The following is a 20,720-nucleotide window of genomic DNA, read 5'->3' as shown; positions in this document are numbered from 1 at the left end:
TGGGATGCTCCACAGTCTGCCTTGTCTTTCCAGCTTTCATTTCTTTAAGGTGAAGCAAAAACTTAAGATACCTGTGACATCTGAGCGATTGTATTTCCAAGATTTTATTAGTGAATTATCACATCTGTTACAACAATTCGTTATTTTGTTTACTTGTGCTGAGTCTTTTAGGAGCATTCAACCTTATGTATAGAGAAGAAAATTCTGTCTTTTCCTTTGTTAATTTCATTGGTTTCCATAATCTATCATTAAGTAACTGCAAAATAAATGTGGACGGCACTGAGTGCTTGACTTGTTAAGTATGTAGCTCAGGTGGTGAGAGTGGAAATGCATGAAGGTGTTGGAGAGTTGCCTGTGATTTGGGGCCTGAGCATGCCTTCCAGAAGGAATGCAGCATCTCGGTTGGTTAAATAGGTGTCTCTTAAAAGAGCTTTTATTTCTGTGACCTGCAGGATACAAAAATATTTCCAGCCTTGATTCCCCATTGCCCACCTCTGACTTTGGACCTGAACATCCAACTCTCTAAAAGACATTTTCTTTTTTTTAAGTCTGAAGTCATCTTTGTTTTCAGCCGTTTACCACCCACTGCTCTTCTCCCCTACAAAACAAAATGAACTTTTGCTCTTCCTGAGTTTCCTGCTCTGTTTAATTGTCCGCCAGTGGATTAATTTAGAACCTGGGAAATAGGTGGTTTTTTTGTTTTGTTTTGTTTTTAGGATTTTATTTATGAGTGAGAGTGAGAGAGCATGAGCTGGGGGGAGGGGCAGAGGCAGAGGGAGAAGCAGACTTCCCGCTGAGCAGGGAGCCCCACATGGGGCTCCATCCAGGGTGCCAAAAACAGCTGCTTAACTTGAGCTACCCAGGCTCCCCAAGAACCTGGGAAATAGTCTTGACATACATTTTTAGGATAGTGAATTTTGCTTTCAGGTACTGTTTTAACTACATCCGCCAATATTTTCTTTGAAAAATAGTTCGTTGTGGCATAATTGTCATGCACTAAACTGCAGGTGTTAAAATAGGTGCTCATGGGGCGCCTGGGTGGCTCAGTCTTTAAGCGTCTGCCTTGGCTCAGGTCATGATCCCAGGGTCCTGGGATCAAGCCGCACATTGGGCTCTCTGCACAGCGGGAAGCCTGCTTCTCCCTCTCCTGCTCCCCCTACTTGTGTTCCCTCTCTCTCTCTCTCTGTCAAATAAATAAATAAACAAATAAATAAAAATCTTAACAAAAAAATAAAATAGATGCTCATGAAAGCTTTATGGCTTTCAAGATGTTGAATGTGTCCATCATCCCCAGAAGTTTCCTTATCTCCTCCTGGTCCTCAACACCTTACATCATGACTATTTTCCAGAGTCTCTTATATGGGAAGATGTACTCTTTGCTGTATGGCTTCTTTCACTCAACATAATTACCTGAGATGCATTCAAAGTCCAAACTTATTTGGTATCTTTTTTTGCTGAATAGTATAAGAACTTCAGAAATCCTTAACTCCGTTACTCCCTGATAATTTATATCCTTTTATTATTGTGTATTTGAATTCTCTTACATTTTTTTTAGATACTTCTCTGGCAGTTACAGTCCGTGTTCACTTAGACATATTGTTTTTGTTGCTTTTCATTCTTTTATGTCACACCTTCCATCTGGGATCGTTTTTCTTTTTCTTTTCTTTTTTTTAAAAGATTTTATTTATTTATTTGACAGGCAGAAATCACAAGTAGACAGAGAGGCAGGCAGAGAGAGAGAGAGGAGGAAGCAGGCTCCTTGCTGAGCAGAGAGCCCCATGCAGGGCTCGATCCCAGGACCCTGAGATCATGACCTGAGCCCAAGGCAGAGGCTTTAACCCACTGAGCCACCCAGGCGCCCCTCGTTTTTCTTTTATATAATGCAGCACCCTTGACATTCCTTTAGTCCAGGTCTGCTGCTGGCCACTCTCTTTCTCCCTCCCTCCCTTTCTTTCTTTCCTTCCTTCCTTCTTTCCTTCCTTCCTTCCTTCCTTCTTTCTTTCGTAGCCATTCTAAGAGTGGTAAGGTGCTCTCTTATTATGGTACCTGTGGAAAAGTACTATCCTAAATACGTTTTTCTTTATGAGGAGTGATCTAGGGCTAGAGATGTATTCATGACTATTATCATTCTTTTTACTTTAGCTGTCTGATTTTGGTTACCTGTGTATATGAATCTGTTAATTTATTTTGCTTAAGGAGGAAAGCTCAGAAAATAAATAAATGGAATTTAGGAAGCCTTCTGTCCAAAAATGTGAGGCATATTGCCCTGTTCTTTTCACATAAATTGTTTTTGATGAATTTATTCATTAATTTATTCATCCAAAAATACTTGTTGAGTATAATCTACTAGACAGACTCTAATAAGTAAATACAGATAAAATCTCAAAAAATGTTTTTTAAAGCTAAAATGTTTCATTACCTTTGGAGCTTTGTCTTAGATAAAATAAAACTTATTTTTACTGAAGTAGTTTGTGATAGACTCTTGTTTTTGGAGTCCAGTTTTAGGTGATGTGGTTTTTCACTTCACAGTTCCTACAGAGGAATAAAGCCACAGTGTGATAAATGAAAGCGGATAGCAAGTGGTCTCAGTGCAAAGCATAAACATAATTATATTATAGGCTTTTTTTTTAAAGATTTTATTTATTTGAGAGAGAGACAGAAGGAGCAGGGAGAGGGGTAGAGGGAGAAGCAGAGGCCCCACTGATCAAGCCCTATGTGGGGCTTATCCCAAGACCCTGAGATCACTGAAGTCAGATGCTTAACCAAATAAGCCATCCAGGTGCCCCGATATTGTAAGCATTTATAAGCTAAGCATTTATAATATGGGATAGTCAGTGGTGGCTAAAGTGCCCCCAGTTTAGCATCTTTTCTTTTTCAGGCTTATTTTTCTGTTATGCAAGGTTTCCTTTGCTCTCTTTTGTGCCTTTTGCAAATGTGTTTCGACCATTAAACTAAAAAATACTTCCTCTTGTTTTACATTCTACTTGAGCTCAGCCGGATAAAACAGTTCAAAAATCACGTGTATTTGGGGGTGGAGATGTGAGATGGCAGCTTCGACTCATGCGGCAGCTGAGACCCTGTTCTGTAAGGCAGGGTTGTATAGGAAGGTGGAATTTGCTGACATATGCTGTAAAGTAGTTTTGTTTGTGGTGTTTTCTTTTAAAATTTTAGCCTCGTTCTACTTGTTTCCCATGCACAGTATAGCAGATGGGTTCCTGGGTACATATGCTAAGTGTATACACGGTACCTGACAGCCGGGGGTTTCCACATCAGAAACATCAGGTGATGCTCTGCTTCCCGCATCCGTTCTGCGAGGCAGTGGGAAGCCAGTGCGTTGGGGCTGCGGTGGGATTTCGCTCCTGCGTGTCCCAGGTGAGGGCCCACTTTGCTCAGCCATAAGGCACCATCTTTATGTTCAAATATGAGACAGTCTCCTCCTCCTGACAAGAATACGGAGACCTGTCCTTTATAATATTGCTCCTGACTCTAGAATGAGGGAGTGGAGTTTGGTTTCGTCCAGTGATTTCAAATGGGATGCCCTGGGTCTTGTTCTTGCCATTGTTTCTTTCCTTTGAGTTTCACAAGACTGGGTAATCGTGCAGTTGCAGTTTTCAAGAAATTTAGCAAATTTCAAGGCTCCTGTTTTTGTTGTTTGGAAACCTTTCTTGCTAGTAGGAGTTAATGAAGGGAAACAGATTGATTTCAGTCTTTGATTTTAACTTGCTTCAGGGAATGGAAACTGAGCAGGCTTAAACGGGAGGAGATCGAAAGGTCATTGACAGCTGCTGGTCTCCAGTGTGTCCCGGACAAAATTTCTGTTAGGTCCTCTGCCCTGGAATAATATGTCATGTCACCGGGCTTCTCTTGCTGCTACTTTTCAGCTGACCAGAGTAGACTTCTAGGAGTGTCATTTTTGTAGAGAGACAGAAAATTGTATTTGCTTTACTAAAAATGTTTTCAGTTCCTTGTCTCCCTAACGGTGGACTAATGATCTCAAGATCTGCTGGGATTCTGTATTTGTGATCCAAGGAGAGGATGTAAACAGACAGTGTTGACACACCCACAGTTGCTCGTCAGTAGTTTGTAGCCTTAGTCTTGGCCACTTGTAATTGTGTGTCTCCTTCTCTCCTTTCCCTCTTGTCTGAACACAGCGGACATGCTCATGAGGTAGCATCACCTGTTTGCTGTTTACAATAGAAAGCAAATTCTTATTTGGGTTCCATTTGTGTTTAGTAACAACCAACATCAGTGCAACTGCAGAAGATTTTATATTTGGCAAGCTGTGGGAAGCACGTGGACTTCTGTCTCTTCTGCTCCCTACTTGGCTGTGGGATACTTTTCTGGTCAAACAGAGTGATCTCCACCATTTGGGCATTCGTCACTTTCTGTGAATCATGGGTCCTTCTTCCCATCACGTTGTCTCTTGTGTGTATGCCCTTAGGGTTTCAGAAGTCTAACCCTCTCAGCCCCTTTCTACCAGTAAGGATCTACATTAAGTTTGTGTTCTTATCCGAAGTGTTCTCAGTAGCAGTGTACCCTTTATTTTCCCATTTAGCTGACATGGAGATCTTTCTATTTCATGTACTTTTCTGTTGTGAATCGTCTCTTCACTTGAGTGATAGAGTGATGGCTGTCTCTGAGGTTTTCATTCAATTGTACTTTGGATGCTTAAAGGTTTTATAAGATCAGAAAGTCTAGAACTTTTTGTTTGCTTGCTTTGAACTGAACATTATCCTCACTCGTGCCCCACAAGCTTGCTGGAACCTTGATCTTTATTGACTCTGCCATCCTGGAAAATAAGGAAAATAGGTAAAACCAAAAAGAATAATTGGAAAAAAGGTCCTGTGGAGCAAAGCTGTCACATGGCAGAGTGATTCAGGAGTTGCAGGGAACATTATTGATTGTGAATCCTTTGTGAGTTTTTTAAAAAGCTTTCTTTTTTCTTTCTTTCTTTCTCTCTCTCTCTGTTTTGGTCTGAAGCATTATTTAGTTAAAGATATATATATATATATTTAAAGAATAATCATTTTATTTATTTGACAGAGCAAGAGATCACAAGTAGGCAGAGAGGCAGGCAGAGAGAGAGGGGGAAGCAGTCTCCCCGCTGAGCAGAGAGCCCAATGCGGGGCTCGATCCCAGGACCCTGAGATCATGACCCAAGCCGAAGGCAGAGGCTTAACCCACTGAGCCCCCAGGTGTTCCAGTTAAAGATATTTTAAATACGATGATAGTAACAATATTTTATGATGGACTGTTTCAAGAAAAATTTAATTTTTATAGAAAATGTACTTTTAATTTTATAAGTAAAAATTACTTTCTTAGATTAAAAAAAAACAAAACAAACAAAAAACCCCTGTGCTTTCACATTAGATACATTAGAGGTAATAGAAAACATATATATTGGTTTCTGTCCCCAGTTCCTGGTGCAGAACACCTGAAACACTTGTAAATTTCCTAAGCAATAGGAATAGTAGTAGCATTTTTTGTTCTAATGTTTGGTCATTCACCTGGGTCCTGACACAGAGTTCCTAAATCCCTTGGAATATCCTGGCGGATGGCAGCATATTTTGTTCTAATGAGATGACTTTTAGTGGGTGCCTTGATGAGGCCTGTTCACCGGAAGACCAAGCCATGGTTAGAAGCTTTGAATTTTCAGTCCTGTCCCCTATTGTCCAGATAGGAGTGAGGCTGGAGATGGACTTAATAATTGATCGTGTCTACGTGATGAGGCCTCCATAAAAATCCCAATAATATGGGGTTCAGAGAACTTCAAGTTGATGAATGAACACATGGCAGTCCTAAGAGAGGGGTGTACCTAGAGAGGTCAGGGATGCCCTGCACCCCTTCTCACGTCCCTGCCCTATGCACCTCTTCCATCCGTTTGTTCGTCTGTCTCCTTTGTCATGTCATTTTATAAAAAACTGGCCAATAGTGAGTCAGCTGTTGTGATGAGTTCTGGGAGCCTCTATAGCAAACTAATAATGGCCATCAGGAGTAATAATAAGTATTGTGTGTATTTTCTCACCTAAGTCCTGTAATAGTTGGCTTAGTTGGGAGCGTATTATTCTTCCTTGAAACTTGGCTTCTGTATTCAGGACAAGTATTTCCAAATTAATTAGTGCCACGTTCATACTTGTTAGTTCTAATCGTTTGCTTAAACTGAGATTTCCCTATTTAAAAATCATTACTCTCTGTTGCTGGGAGGAAATGTGTTTGAATTTCACAAGTAAATAGGTACTGTATATTTGTCACACATATGAGTGCTAATTAGCCAGAAACCTCTGGGTGGGCAAGGACATGTCCCTCACTCCACATTGTGGCCTTTGATAGCTCAGACAATGAAAAATAAATATTTATCAAAAGAATAAACTAGAATCTAGTCTCTTATTTTCCCAACAGCTTCCTTAACCCACAAATTATTTCCTCTAATAATGTAATTAATAAATGTGCTCATTATTCTTTCCTACGTGTAGTTTCTTCAGAAGATTGAAACCTCTATGTATTGGTTTAAAAATGGGTCACAGTGCCTTTTCTCCCCTTCAGCTTTTCAGTATGAACTTTTTCATACTGAAAAGTTGAAAGAATTCTATAGCAAATACCTGTATACCCACCACCTAGATTCTATAGTTAACATTTTAATATAATTTGCTTTATCAAATATCTGTCTGTCTGTCTATCCTCTTATTGGTATATTTTACTTAGACATTTTGGGAAGTTGTGGGTGTCCATGGACGTCACCCCCACAACTTCGGAATTCACCTGTAGTGTTTATCAGTAGAATGTTTTTAGAGTGTGGCTATTTGAAATTATATGTGATCATTTAGGAATGGGTAATTGTTAGAAAATGAAATTCTATCATCTTACCTTATTTTCCATGCTTCCAAGGGAAGAATGCCGCTTAGTTCTGTATAATTTTGTAGTTATGAAGTTCTGTATATATATATATATATATATATATATATATAATTTTGTAGTTATGAAGTTCTGTATCTTAGTTCTGTATAATCTTTGTAGTTTATGAAGAATTCTCGTGTCTGTTATTGGATTTGGACAGATAATATTGCTGATAGTAACAGTAGCCAACACGCCCTGTAGCCAACACGCCCTGTGCCAGGTACCACGCCAACTGTTAGCCTTTAACAAAGATGCTAAATTCTGTTCCTCCCACTGATATTGGGTATTTATTTTCAAGTGGAGTGATTTATTCATTTAAAAATATTTTCTAGCCCTGTGGCATGCCTTTTGAATTCACATTTGTCAGCTGCTGCTACGTTTAGACTGAACTCTTTGGGGTTTGGGTTCCAGAGGACAAAAACAGTTTTTTGGGTGTTGTGTCTTTATAGGTTGTTATCCATAATAATACTTGAGTACAACTTAGGAAGAGTTGCTGAAAATATTCCTGTATTTTTTATTATCTTTTATAAATTAGCCTTTAATATCCAAAATGTTGAGTGACTTTAAAGGCAAAATGGGTCATATGTGAATAGGCATCTCATGGTTGTTTGGGGGGATTATTAATTTTTAATATCCTATGAATAACTATAACTGCTATTTTTCATATTTATTTTGTGCCAGATACTGTGATTTATAACCATGGTATATTTAATTCATGTAACCAGCCTCTAAGGGCTGAAGACCCTGAGCCACAAAGGGATTAAGTGGCTTGTCCTGGGTCATGTGGCTAGCAAATGCAAGGGTCAGGATGTGAGTATTTCAGCTCTGAGTCCTAGCATTTGACCACTGCCCTAGTGTTTTGCATTTTATGTATGGTCCTCAGACCACCTGCATCATAATTTCCTGGGGCGACTGTTACAAATGCAGATTCCTGAGCCTCACCCTAGACCTGCCGAGTTTGAACCTATGGAAGAAGTATGTTTTTTAGTCATTCAGTTGGTTTGGTTTTTTTAGGGATTTATTTTACTTACTATTTTAGAGAGAGAGCACACGGGACGAGGGGCAGAGAGAGAGGAAATCTCAAGCAGACCCTGTGCTGAGCGCAGAGCCCATTGCAGGGCTCAATTCCAGGACCCTGAGATCATGACCTAAGCCAAAATCAAGAGTCGGATGCTTAACCAACTGAGCCACTCAGGCGCCCCATTCAGTTGATTTTTATGTGCTCTGAAGTTTGAGGACCACTGTGCTATGCTCTTCTATAAACATTATCATGTTTTAATCTCTATTAACTGAGAAAGATAGCCAGAATCAATCAGTCATTCTTGTCCTTAGAATATTTATGTTTTGGATTCATCTTTATGCTTTTGTCTTTCCTTCAAGATTGTCATGGATTTTAAGCACCCAGATGGTGTCACAGTGCCAGTCATGTTACCTCGTCGGAGTTTACTGGTGATGACCGGGGAATCTAGATACCTCTGGACACATGGGTACGTATGGAAATGACCTTGTTGACAGAATGCCTCTTGCTTCGTGAGAATTCTCATTCTTTCCTGCTTGAGCTACCAGAATCGTGCCCCATGTCTGCACATTGAGGTGTCCAGGTTTCAACCCCCATGGACCTCTGTGCCCTTTTTATGGTAAATAATAACCTTTTATTTTGGTGAGATTTAGGTTTAATGGAAATTTGCAAGCAGAGATAATGAACTCCCTTCACCTTTCATCTAGATTTACCAGTTGTTGCCAGTTGTGAACATTTGACCATGTGTTTTATTGCTCTCATATGTTACCGTTATTATTATCATTGATGAATCATTTGAGAGTAAACGGCAGACATCCTGCTCCTTTCCTTTTAGGTCCTTCATTGCATATTTCCTGAGAGCAATGATATTCGTTGTATTAGGGGTTGGCAAACTATGGCTCATTGGCCAAATTCAGCCCTAGTCTGCTTTGTGCAGCTCATGAGTCAAGAATGGTTTTTACATTTTTATTTGTATTTAAAAAAATTTATTTATGATTATTAATTATGATTGTTATTTTGGGTTTTACATTTTTAAAGAGTTGTAAAAAACAAACAGCGAAGAATATTTGACAGGAACTGAATGTGGCCCTTTTTGCCTTAGATATTTACTATTTGGCCCCGTTACAGAAAAAGTTTGCCGACCCCTATGATACAAAACTGCTGTGCAACTCAAATTCAGAAACACCAGCACTAATAAAATATTCTTTTTTTTAAATTTATTTTTATTTTTATTTTTTTTATTTTTAAAGATTTTTATTTATTTATTTGACAGACAGAGATCACAAGTAGGCAGAGAGGCTGGCAGAGAGAGATGGGGAAGCAGGGTCCCTTCTTGAGCAGAGAGCCCTATGTGGGGCTCAATCCCAGGACCCTGGGATCATGACCTGAGCCGAAGGCAGAGGTTTTAACCCACTGAGCCACTCAGGCGCCCCTGATAAAATATTCTTATACAACCCGTCATTAACTTCTGCTAGTTGTACTTCATAGTACAGTACTGTCGAAGACTGCTGGCAGTTACAGGAGCCAGACCCGATTTACTCAGGGGCTATCGTGGTCGGAGAAAAGGGACGGCAGTGGAGAACTGGGCTGGATCCCAACTACAACAGGCAAGGTCGGGATAGACAGCCCAGGAGCTGGGAGTGGGCGTGGGGCAGGGCAGTGCCTGGAAAAATCCCAGTGGAAGCATCAGCAGGGGTGAGGGGGGACGGGTGGGTTCCGGCCAAGGACCATAGGATTCTTGCTCATCACGTCTCGGCTGGGGGATCGCTGGGCAGTGAGGAATTTGGTGGGTACAGGGGGATTCTGGTTAAACCGACTCAGCAGGATTCTTGCTGAAGTGGGGCTCTTGGCGGACATGCCCAAGGGTGGGGCCGAGCTGGGCTCAGGGGAGTCCGACCGCAGTGTGGTCAAGCAGAAAATCTTGGTCAGTGGTTTGTGGTGCCCTCTCCCTCGGCTCCCGGACTCTGCCATGTGATTGGCTGTCCGTTTTCTTCAGTCGTCTTTACTTGGAAACAATTCCGCAACTTCTCTTCGTCTTTCTGGTCATTGGCATTTTTAAGGGGGCCAGTTGTTTTGTAGAATGACCCTCAATTTGAGTTTGTTTGATTGACTCTAATCTCAAAGAAATGGGTTATGCACATTCGGCAAGAATATAGCTTTAGCGTTTGGAGGAGAAGCATCGCACCCCTGAAATTTACGTGTATTCTGCTTAAAATACTGCTGAGTTCTGTGCTTATTAATAATGTCCTGCGTGGAGATTTTAACTGATGCATTTAAGAAATCAAGGAAACAAACATGTAAATGATTCTGTAACATGTCTTGAAGGTGAGCCATAAAAACAATGGCCTGATTTTGTGCAATGAGGCTTAAATTTACCTGATTTATTTTTTCATGGCCATCTAAAATATTTTCAGTTGCAGTAAATGACAATAGTGAGGTGATCCAGTGGTTTCAAGTATTTCTAGAATTGAGAATATTCACGTTTTCTTTTTTTTTTTTTTAAAGATTTTATTTATTTATTTGACAGAGAGAAATCACAAGTAGGCAGAGAGGCAGGCAGAGAGAGAGGAGGAAGCAGGCTCCCTACTGAGCAGAGAGCCCGATGTGGGGCTCGAACCCAGGACCTGGGATCATGACCTGAGCCGAAGGCAGCGGCTTAACCCACTGAGCCACCCAGGCGCCCCACATTTTCTTTTTTTAAGTTGAAACATTTTTACTATCGGTACATTTAAACTTAAGAGTAATGGTATTTCAGCAAGTACGAAATGAAAAATTACTTTTCATAGATCTTTTTTAAACATATTTTAAATTCTGGATAATGGTACAGATTAATTCTCCTAAACATCATTTCAATCGCATTCTTCTCTCTCTCTTTCTTAAAAGTTTTTATTTTTATTTATTTGAGAGAGAGAACAAGTGAGCATTGAGGAGGTTGGGGGGGCTACAGAGGGAGAGGGAGAAGCATTCTCCCCTCTGAGCAGGGAGCCCAGTGTGAGGCTCGATCCCAGGACCCCAGGATCATGACCTGAGCCAAAGGAAGGCAGACGGTTAAATCCCCCAATCACATTATTTTCTTGTTGAGAGAATATTGTGTGGGGACGCCTGGGTGACTCATTTGGTTAAGTGTCTGCCTTCAGCTCAGGTCATCATCTTGGGGGCCTGGGATTGAGCCCCACGTAGGCTCCTGCCTCACCTGGGAGTGTGCTTCTCCCTCTGCCTGCCCCTTTCCCCTCGTTGCATGTGCGTGTGGGCGCACTCTCTCTCGCTCTCTCAAATAAATAAAATCTTAAAAAGAAAAAAAATATCGTGTGGTTAAATGTTAAGAGTATCTCTGTAAGATTGAATTGTGGGCAACATTTATTTTTAAACCTTTCTCTAGAATCAAAATTCTTTACAATAATTTCAGGGAACAAAACCCCTCAGTATTATTTTTTAAAGGCTCCCATCAAAACCTATTGCCTGTATTACGAGTGTGTGTGTGTGTGTGTGTGTGGTGAAGAGGAGAAAGGAGGGTTAAGGTAAGGAGGGAGGGGCTACAGTTAGAGATAGAAACAGAGGCTGACCAAATAATGGAGTTATTCATCAGAATCTCTGGGTGGACAGAAGAATAAGTTGAAAAAGCACATTTAATACACTTAAAAATATGCATAAACCATAGGACATACACCTTGATTAAAAAAAAACTTCTTTGATCTGTGTGCTGGAAGCAAGTACTAGAAAGCACTACTGAGGGACAGAAATTGAAGAAGGTTGATTTGGGGCTCCTGCTGGCTCAGTCAGTGGAACGTGTGACTCTCAATCTTGGGGTTTTGAGTTTGAGCCCTGCATCAAGGGTAAAGTTTACTTTATTTTTTTTTTTTTAAAGATTTTATTTATTTATTTGACAGAGAGAGATCACAAGTAGACGGAGAGGCAGGCAGAGAGAGAGAGAGAGGGAAGCAGGCTTCTTGCTGAGCAGAGAGCCCGATGTGGGACTCGATCCCAGGACCCTGAGATCATGACCTGAGCCGAAGGCAGCGGCTTAACTCACTGAGCCACCCAGGCGCCCTAAAGTTTACTTTAAAAAAAAAAAAAAGGTTGATAAACTCTGCCCTGAAAGGTTAATTCCAAACTCTTACTTCGATCCATTTCGGATTTACTCTTCTAGCCGCCATGCCTTAAATCAGAATGGGCAGCCTGGAAGGCCCTGAGGCAAATGCAGCGGGCAGCCATGTTCTCTTTGGCTGGGCCAGTGGTGGTCCCCGGGGCAGCATTTATATTGCATTTAATTGCCTGCATGTGCAGATCAGTAGCTTTCACCTGAAACTCTGAGTCTTCAGCTTCTTTTGGAAATTGGGCAGTCTGACAACGTTGGGCCCTTGGATGCCTTGGCCCTGCCACTGGGGACCGTCTGTGGCCTTCTGTAGATGAGAACTGCGTTCTTAGGCTCCCCCCACTGTGCTCTGTGCTGCCCCTCGCTAAGCCTGAGCATCAGCTGGCCTGTGTCACTGTTCCCCCGCTGTTGTGTTTGTGTTGGGACAGAGCTGCTTGAAAATGAAGTAAATTTTGTCTGTGTTAGAAGTAGGGAACGGGAAGCTAGAGTGAGTGGGAAAGTGTATTAAGAAAAGTGGAAGAAAACACTTTGTTGTTTTGAAATGAAACCCATTTGTATGTGTTTAACAGCAAACTGTGTTTCTAGGCAAACCCGCGCACCCCCTCCTTGAGGTTATTCGGCCGGCTTCGCAGGCATTTATCTCTAGGTTTATTTGACTCTCCTTTTAAATTACTTTTGGAGCATTTTTTTTCTGCTGGGCCTTGTTCTCAAAGTTTCACACAGTTAGCTCGCTTACCTCATACAAGTCACAGTGGAGAGTTTGTTCTGTGGCTTTGTCCCCATTTTTAAAGGAAATTGGAGCATAAAGAGGTTATGTAACTTGCACAAAGTCACAAAACCATTAAGTAAGTGGCAGAGCCAAGATGAGAAGCCAGGCAGTCTGGCCTCAGAATCTGTCCTTAACCTTGTCGTTCTGGCTGGACTTGATCGCTCCTTCTTCTCCAGATGTTTGCTGTGCCCTCTGGCCTTTACTCCTGTGCCAGCACTCAGTGCAATAAATTTCCTTTTCCTTTGTTTTTAACATAGAGCTCAGCTCTTCCTTTTGATATGTAAAACTTTTTCTGGGGACATTAACCTGAAATAATTTCTCCCTTAAACTCCTAAAGATTGTATTGCTTCTGCTACTTTGAGATGTCTCTTCTAATGAACTTATTTAAGTTTAAAAAAGGTTTTTATCTTTTTATTTAATATTTTTTCAACTGGATTATAAATTTGAGTAAGGAGGAAAAAAAAGATGTTCAGCAATGTTTAAAGAATTCATGTTAAGGATTAATCTTAACGTGGATTACCTGCTCCTAAAAATCTGAGATTGGTTCCAAAAGCAGTTAAGTACTGCATGGCCTTTGTCTAAGATGCAATTCTAGGCAAGTAAAGTAATTGACTTAAAAAGCTGTGATAGAGAACTACTTGGCCCTCAAGAGGGAAATTTACTTGCTAATAAGAGTTTCAGGATACACGTTGTTCTGAGCTATCTTGACTTTGTTTAGTACCATAGTTGTACTTATTTTCCTCTATCAGGGTAACAATCATATAAATTCAGGCAACGTTTGCCTGCTTTTACTTCTAAAAAAATTGCTTTTGGTGCAAGCTCTTTTAAAAGAGCCACTCTCCTTATGTGTTTTAATAAGACCAGCATTACCCTGACACCAAAACATGTCAAGGACATTACAATAACAGAAAATTATAGACCAGTATCTCTCATAACAGGTAAAAAAGAAAAATCCTAAACAGAATAGGAGAAAATCCAATTGTACGATATATAAAAAAGAAAGTACATCATGACCAAGTAGAGTTTATTCCAGGATGGCAAAATTGTCTTAACATTTTGAAACCAAACCATGTAATTCATGACATAAAGAGAACAAAGGTGAAAAAATTATTTAATCATCTTGATTGATGCAGAAAATGTATTTGACAGAATTCAGCATCTGTTTGTGATAAAAACTTGGCAAACTAGGACAAGAAGGGAACGTCTTCAAGCCAATAAAGGGCACCTGTGAGAAACCCACGGCTCATATCGTATTTAACGGTGAAATAGTGAAACAGTGAATGCCTTTTCCTAGGATACTCAACAGGGCAGGGATGTCTGCCCACACCACCTCTCTTTAATATTATAGTGGGTGTTTTACATAGTATAATAAGTCAAGAAAAAGAAATAAAAATCATAGGGATTTGAAAGGAAGAAGTAAAATTCTTTATGATTGTGGATGTAGAAAATCCTAGGCATTCTACAAAACAAGTGCTAGAACTAAAAAGTGAATATAGCAAGGTTGTAGCCTATGAAGTCAATATTCAAAAATTAGTTTTTGGAAAATGAAATAAAATGCTTTTAAAAATAGGCATACCACATTATCTAACTTTATTCATCCATTGATGGACGCTACGTTGTTTCCATGTCTTGGCTGTTGTAAATGATGCTACAGTGACCATGGAATGCAGGTATCTTTTCAAGTTAGTATTATTTCCTTTGGATAAAGATCCTGTAGTAGAATTGCTAGATCACAGGGTAGTTCTATTTTTAATTTTTGAGGCATCTCTGCACTGTTTTCCACAGCGGCTGCACAAATGACATTCCCACCAGTAGTGCCCAGGGGCTCCCTTTTCTCTACACCCTCTCCAACACTTGTCATTTCTTTTCCTTTTGATCATAGCCGTTGTTACAGGTATGAGGTGATACCTCACTGTGGTTTTGATTCGTATTTACCCAGTAATTAGTGATATTGAATTTCATGTATCTGTTGACCCATCTATATGTCTTCTTTGGAAAAATGTCTATTAAGATCCTCTGCCTGTTATTTATTTATTTATTTTTTAAAAATTTGACAGACAGAGATCACAAGTAGGCAGAGAGGCAGGCAGAGAGAGAGAGAGGAGGAAGCAGGCTCCCCGCAGAGCAGAGAGCCCGATGCGGGGCTCGATTTATTCTACCTAGTTTTTAAAATTTACTAAAGCTATATAATCTAAAAAGTGTATGAGATGCCCAGGTGGCTCAGTTGTTAAATGTCCAACTCTTGATCTTAGCTCAGGTCTCGATCTCAGGGTTGTGAGCTCAGGCTCCATGATGGGCTCTAGGCTGGATGCCAAGCCTATTTGGAAAAAGAGAGAGAGAAAAAAGAATGTAGTGTTGGTGTATAGATAGACAGATAGACCAGTGGCGCAGAATATGTTCTCATATATCAGGTCAGTTAATTTTTTTTTTTTTATTATTTATTTGACAGAGTGAGAGACAGTATAACTAGGAGGAAGAGCAGGCAGAGGGAGAGGGAGAAGAAGACTTCCCGCTGAGCAGGGAAGGGCTCAATCCCAGGACCTTGGGATCCTGACACGAGCTGAAGGCAGATGCTAAACCAACTGAACCACGCAGGAGCCCCACAGTCAGTTAATTTTTGACAAAGACACCAATGCAATTGAATGTGGAAGGAAACTTTATAAACAGGTGGTGCTGGAACTATGTCCTTGTGGAAATAAAATGAACCATGATCTGCCTCATAGCCATTTACAAAAAGAGTAATATGAGGTAGATCATAGATTTTTTTTTTTCCAAAGATTTATTTATTCATTTTGAGAGGGAGCGTGAGCATGATCAAGCTGGGGGAGGGGCAAAGATAAGGGAGAGGCCAAACAAGAATCCCAGGCAGACTCTCCACTGAGCGTGGAGCCTGACTTGGGGCTTGATCTCATTGATCTCATGGCCCAGAGATCATGACCTGAGCTGAAACCAAGAGTTCAGCGCTTAACAGACTGAGCCACCCAGGTACCCCAAGGTAGAGCATAGATTTAAATGTAAAAGTAAAACTTATAAAACATCTAGAAGAAAATACAAGAGAATATTTTTGCAACCTTGGGGTAGGCAGAGGTTTTTAAAGAAAGATTTTAGAACACACTATAAAAGGAAAAAAAGATTAACTGTATCAAAATTAAAAACTTACTTGTCAAAAAATATCATTAAAAAAATGAAAAGGCATGCCACACAATGGGAGAAAATATCCAGAATACATGTATCTGACAAAGGTTTGGGCTTAAGATTTGAACAGGTTCTTCACCAAACAAAGTATCAGTGAATGGCTAATAAGCACATGGGAAGGTACACAGTATCATTAGTCATCAGAGAAATGCAAATTAAAACCACAATTTCAGGAGTGCCTGGGTGGCTCAGCTGGTAAAACCAAGTCTTGGTTTTGGCTCAGGTCTTGATCCCCTGGGTCCTGAGATAGCCTGCAGGCTCGGGGGGAGTCGGCTTCAAGATTCTCTCCCTCTGCCCCTCCCTCAACTCGTGCATGCACGCTCACTCTCTCTCAAATAAAGAAGTCTTAAAAAAAAAAAAAAAACACAGAAAAAACCCACACAATTTCATACCACTTGCCACCTACTAAAATGATAAAAATTAAAAACTCAAGTAATACCAAGTACTGGTGAGAGTGTCAGGCAGCCTGGAACCGTTCCATTATCTGTGGTTTTCTGATGTTGATGATCTTGACATCCAACTAGATCTCCCTTCCTAAGAAAGATGTGTTCAAAGCTACAATGATAATTAGGTGTTTGTCTGTTTCTCCTGTTATTTTTTTGTTTGCTTTTTGCTGATTTTGAAGCTGTGTTGTTAGAGGCATAAAAATAAATATACGTGGTGTTTATATATTCTTGTCGTATTGACACTGTTGTTATTATGAAATGTCCCTTTTTGGGGCTCCTGACTGGCTCAGTTGGCTAGGTGTCAGACTCTGGATCACTCAGGGTCATGAGTTCAAGCTCATTGTCCCTTTTCATCTCTAGCAGTATTTATGCCTTTGAAGCCTGCTTTGATTAGGATAGCTATACCACTTTCCTTTTGGTTTTGCTTGGAACATGCAAAATGCTTGTCTTCTGTATGTTATATCTTTTTTTTTTTTTAAGGATTTTATTTATGTATTTGACACAGAGAGAGAAAGATCACAAGTAGGCAGAGCAGCAGGCAGAGAGAGAGGGAGAAGCAGGATCCCCGCTGAGCAGAGAGCCCGATGTGGGGCTGGATCCCAGGACCCTGAGGTCATGACCCAACCCGAAGGCAGAAGCTTAACCCACTGAGCCACCCAGGCGCACCCCCCCTTTTTTTTTACGATTTTATTTATTTGAGAGGATAGCGAGAGAGAACACAATGGGGAGGAGAAGGAGAAGTAGGTTCCCCACTGAGCAAGGAGCCTGAGGGGCCACTTGATCCCAGGACCCTAGGATCATGACATGAGCCGAAGGCAGACGCACAATTTACTGCACCACTAAGGTGCCCCTGTATCTTTTTATTTTTTCCTCCTATCTTGATTTTCAACCATTCTATGTCCTTATTTTAAGGGGGTTGACTCTTGTAATCAGCATATAATTGGACTTTATTTTTTTTAACCCATTCTGACATTCTTTGTTCTTTAATTGCATGTTACAGTCTTTTTACATTTGACATAATTATTGATTGGATTTAAGTTTACTGTTTATGTGCTTCCTTTTTGCTCCATCTGTTCCTTGTTTTCTTTCTCTTTCCTCAGAATTGGTATTAATTAAATATTTGTGGGCGCCTGGCTGGCTCAGTCAGAGGAGCATGCGACTCTTGATCTTGAGGTCTTGGGTTCAAGCCCCTCATTGGGTGTAGAGATTACTTAAAATCTTAAAAAAAAAAATTAAATATTTGTTACTATTCTATTTGTATTTCTTGAATAATTTGTTAGTGTACATTCTTTTACTAGTACCCTGAAGATAACTTTTTTAAAAATAGAGACTTTTCTATTTCTTTGCTTTTTTCTGTAGTACTTAACAATCTGGGGAATCCAATAGATATTTGCCATAAATTCTTAATTTGGTCTGTTCCCTTAATATTTTTAAAAAGACATGAAATATTTTTATGAATACAATGTTAAATAAATTATTTTGACTGTTGTTTTTAGAATCACACCCAGAAAATTTGATACTGTTCAAGCATCCAAGGGTCATAAAGGTGGAATTATCACCAGTGATGTTGGCGACTTAACTTTAAGCAAGAGGGGAATAAGGACATCATTTACATTTAGGAAAGTGAGGCAAACACCGTGTAATTGCAGTAAGTATTTAGTTTTGGTTCCACTGTAAAATGGAGTAAATCTAGTGTAAAAATCTTTTAACGTACCATCAGAACCATGGAGAGCTTTGTTTTAACTTCTCTAAAGGCATTTCTCATATTCTGTGCAATGTTGTACTTAATGTAGATTTTTCTTAACCGTCCCCATTGAGTTTATATTCCTTAAAGGCAGGGAATGCATTTTATTCATATTCATTTTTCCCTACATATAGTACTTAAGCATAGTTGGATGCCAAATAAACATTTTTTTTAAAGATTTTTTAAAATTTATTTATTTGACAGAGATCGCAGGTAGGCAGAGAGAGAGAGGAGGAAGCAGGCTCCCTGCGGAGCAGAGAGCCAGATGTGGGGCTCGATCCCAGAACCCTGGGATCATGACCTGAGCCGAAGGCAGAGGCTTAACCCACTGAGCCACCCGGGTGCCCCTAAACATTTTTTTTTAATTGAAGGAACAGTTAAGAGTGCTAAATAAAATTTTAGGCCATTAAAATATCAGTTGTACAAAAGTAGGTTTTATTGGAAACAGCTTGTCAAGTTTCTAAATTATTTCTAATTAACCCAGTGAGGAGTTAGAGATGACCAGTTGTTCCATAGTAAGTAGATACTCTAAGGGCATGAACAGTAGTTTCTGTTTTGGCCAATTTGGAAATCTAGGAGAGAATAAAAGAAATGCTCAAAAACTTGTCAAGATGTTATTCTGAATTGTCTATACAAATACATCATGACCTGTATTTCTTGGACTCATTGAGTAAAGATCTCTTTCATTTTGTAAATAGTATGTGGTAGAAAACTTAAAATTGGTATATTTTATATCTTTTTTTTGCTATATTTGTTATCTTGATGTTAGTGAAGCTTAAAACAAATTTTTGTTTCTTTTGCCAAAAGTGTCATTGAGACCTTGAAACAGCAAATTTTTTTATCAATTAAAAAAGTGTATTTCATATTTGTTGAATGTCTGACACTGTCCCTAGTTTTACAAGATACTGAAAATTAAAGCACGACCTTTCTCAAGGTTCCTGTTCTCGAGGAACCTGAGGTGCAGTTGGAGAGACAAGCTGGTTTTCTTCTGCAGAGGTTTCTTTGTTGTGGAAATTAATTGAACGCAAGGCACAGTATAGAAGGTCTGATTGTATATTCAGTTTACAGATGTTTTTCACGTTCAAGGTCATCTTTTTTCATCCTTTTGGTCAAAATTTGTGAATTTTTAAGGATAAGTGTTGCCCCCCCTTTTTAAAGATTTTATTTATTTGAGAGAGAACACAAGTAGGCAGAGAGGCAGGCAGAGAGGAGGAAGCAGGCTCCCTGCGGAGCAGAGAGCCAGATGCGGGGCTCGATCCCAGGACCCCAGGATCATGACCTGAGCCGAAGGCAGAGGCTTTAACCCACTGAGCCACCCAGGTGCCCCATGGGTTGCCCCTTTCTTTAGATTACTTAGCTGTTTATAATTTCTAAGACAGTAAAATGTTGCCAGGACCGGCTTAGGGTCACTGTCGCATATGCAGTAGTGTAATCCTGATGTGTCCAAGATACAAGGTAACCTGTCTGTTGTCACCTGCACCTGTTAGCGCCCTCAGGCTTTCTTAAATTCTGCATGAAATGTTTAGAGTTGCCTTTCACATGGTAGCAGACACAAGCTCTCTCCCACCTCTTTCTTGAGGTTCGGCCCCCTCTGATTAGAGTTAGGGAGAATTCCCGAAGCCATGCACTCTGCGGCCCACTTCTGAGCTGCCACGTGATTTCTCATTATTGCCTTTGTCCTGACTGTGGCTTCTCCGGGAGCATTGCTCTTTCCTCCTGTCTTTGCTGCAGTAAAAAGATGTGTCTCATAGACTTCGGCCGAAGATAAAGGGAAATTACAGAATAATAGAGAGCAGGCAAGGATTTTTTTTTTTTTATAAACATATAATATATTTTTATCCCCAGGGGTACAGGTCTGTGAATCGCCAGGTTTACACACTTCCCAGCACTCACCATAGCACATACCCTCCCCAATGTCCATAACCCCACCCCCCTTCTCCCAACCCCCCTTCCTCCAGCAACCCTCAGTTTGTTTTGTGAGATTAAGAGTCACTTATGGTTTGTCTCCCTCCTGATCTCATCTTGTTTCATTTACTCTTCTCCTACCCCCTTACCCCCCCATGTTGCATCTCCACTTCCTCATATCAGGGAGATCATATGATAGTTGTCTTTCTCCGATTGACTTATTTCGCTAAGCATAATACCCTCTAGTTCCATCCACGTTGTCACAATGGCAAGATTTCATTTCGTTTGATGGCTGCATAGTATTCCATTGTGTATATATACCACATCTTCTTTATCCATTCATCTGTTGATGGACATCTAGGTTCTTTCCATAGTTTGGCTATTGTGGACATTGCTGCTATAAACATTCGGGTGCACGTGCCCCTTCGGATCACTACGTTTGTATCTTTAGGGTAAATACCCAGTAGTGCAATTGCTGGGTCGTAGGGTAGTTCTATTTTCAACATTTTGAGGAACCTCCATGCTGTTTTCCAGAGTGGTTGCACCAGCTTGCATTCCCACCAACAGTGTAGGAGGGTTCCCCTTTCTCCGCATCCTCGCCAGCATCTGTCATTTCCTGACTTGTTAATTTTAGCCATTCTGACTGGTGTGAGGTG

At 40.3% G+C, this 20,720-nt stretch overlaps 1 protein-coding gene across 5 annotated transcripts in view; it reads left to right on the top strand.

Moving 5' to 3' along the window:
* ALKBH8 (alkB homolog 8, tRNA methyltransferase) overlaps window positions 1-20,720 on the top strand; it is a 55,010-nt gene that overhangs the window by 22,681 nt on the left and 11,609 nt on the right. For all 5 annotated transcript variants that reach the window (XM_047692410.1, XM_047692415.1, XM_047692414.1 and 2 more), the window contains exons 8-9: window positions 8,275-8,381; window positions 17,912-18,063. In XM_047692410.1, coding sequence (XP_047548366.1) covers window positions 8,275-8,381; window positions 17,912-18,063 — 259 coding nt within the window. The remainder of the gene's footprint in view (window positions 1-8,274; window positions 8,382-17,911; window positions 18,064-20,720) is intronic.

This window comes from Lutra lutra, chromosome 10 (genome assembly GCF_902655055.1).
Source record: "Lutra lutra chromosome 10, mLutLut1.2, whole genome shotgun sequence".
NCBI classification, from domain to species: Eukaryota; Metazoa; Chordata; class Mammalia; order Carnivora; family Mustelidae; genus Lutra; species Lutra lutra.
The sequence above is the reverse complement of the archived record's forward strand: the minus strand, read 5'-3'. Positions and strand labels throughout refer to the sequence as shown.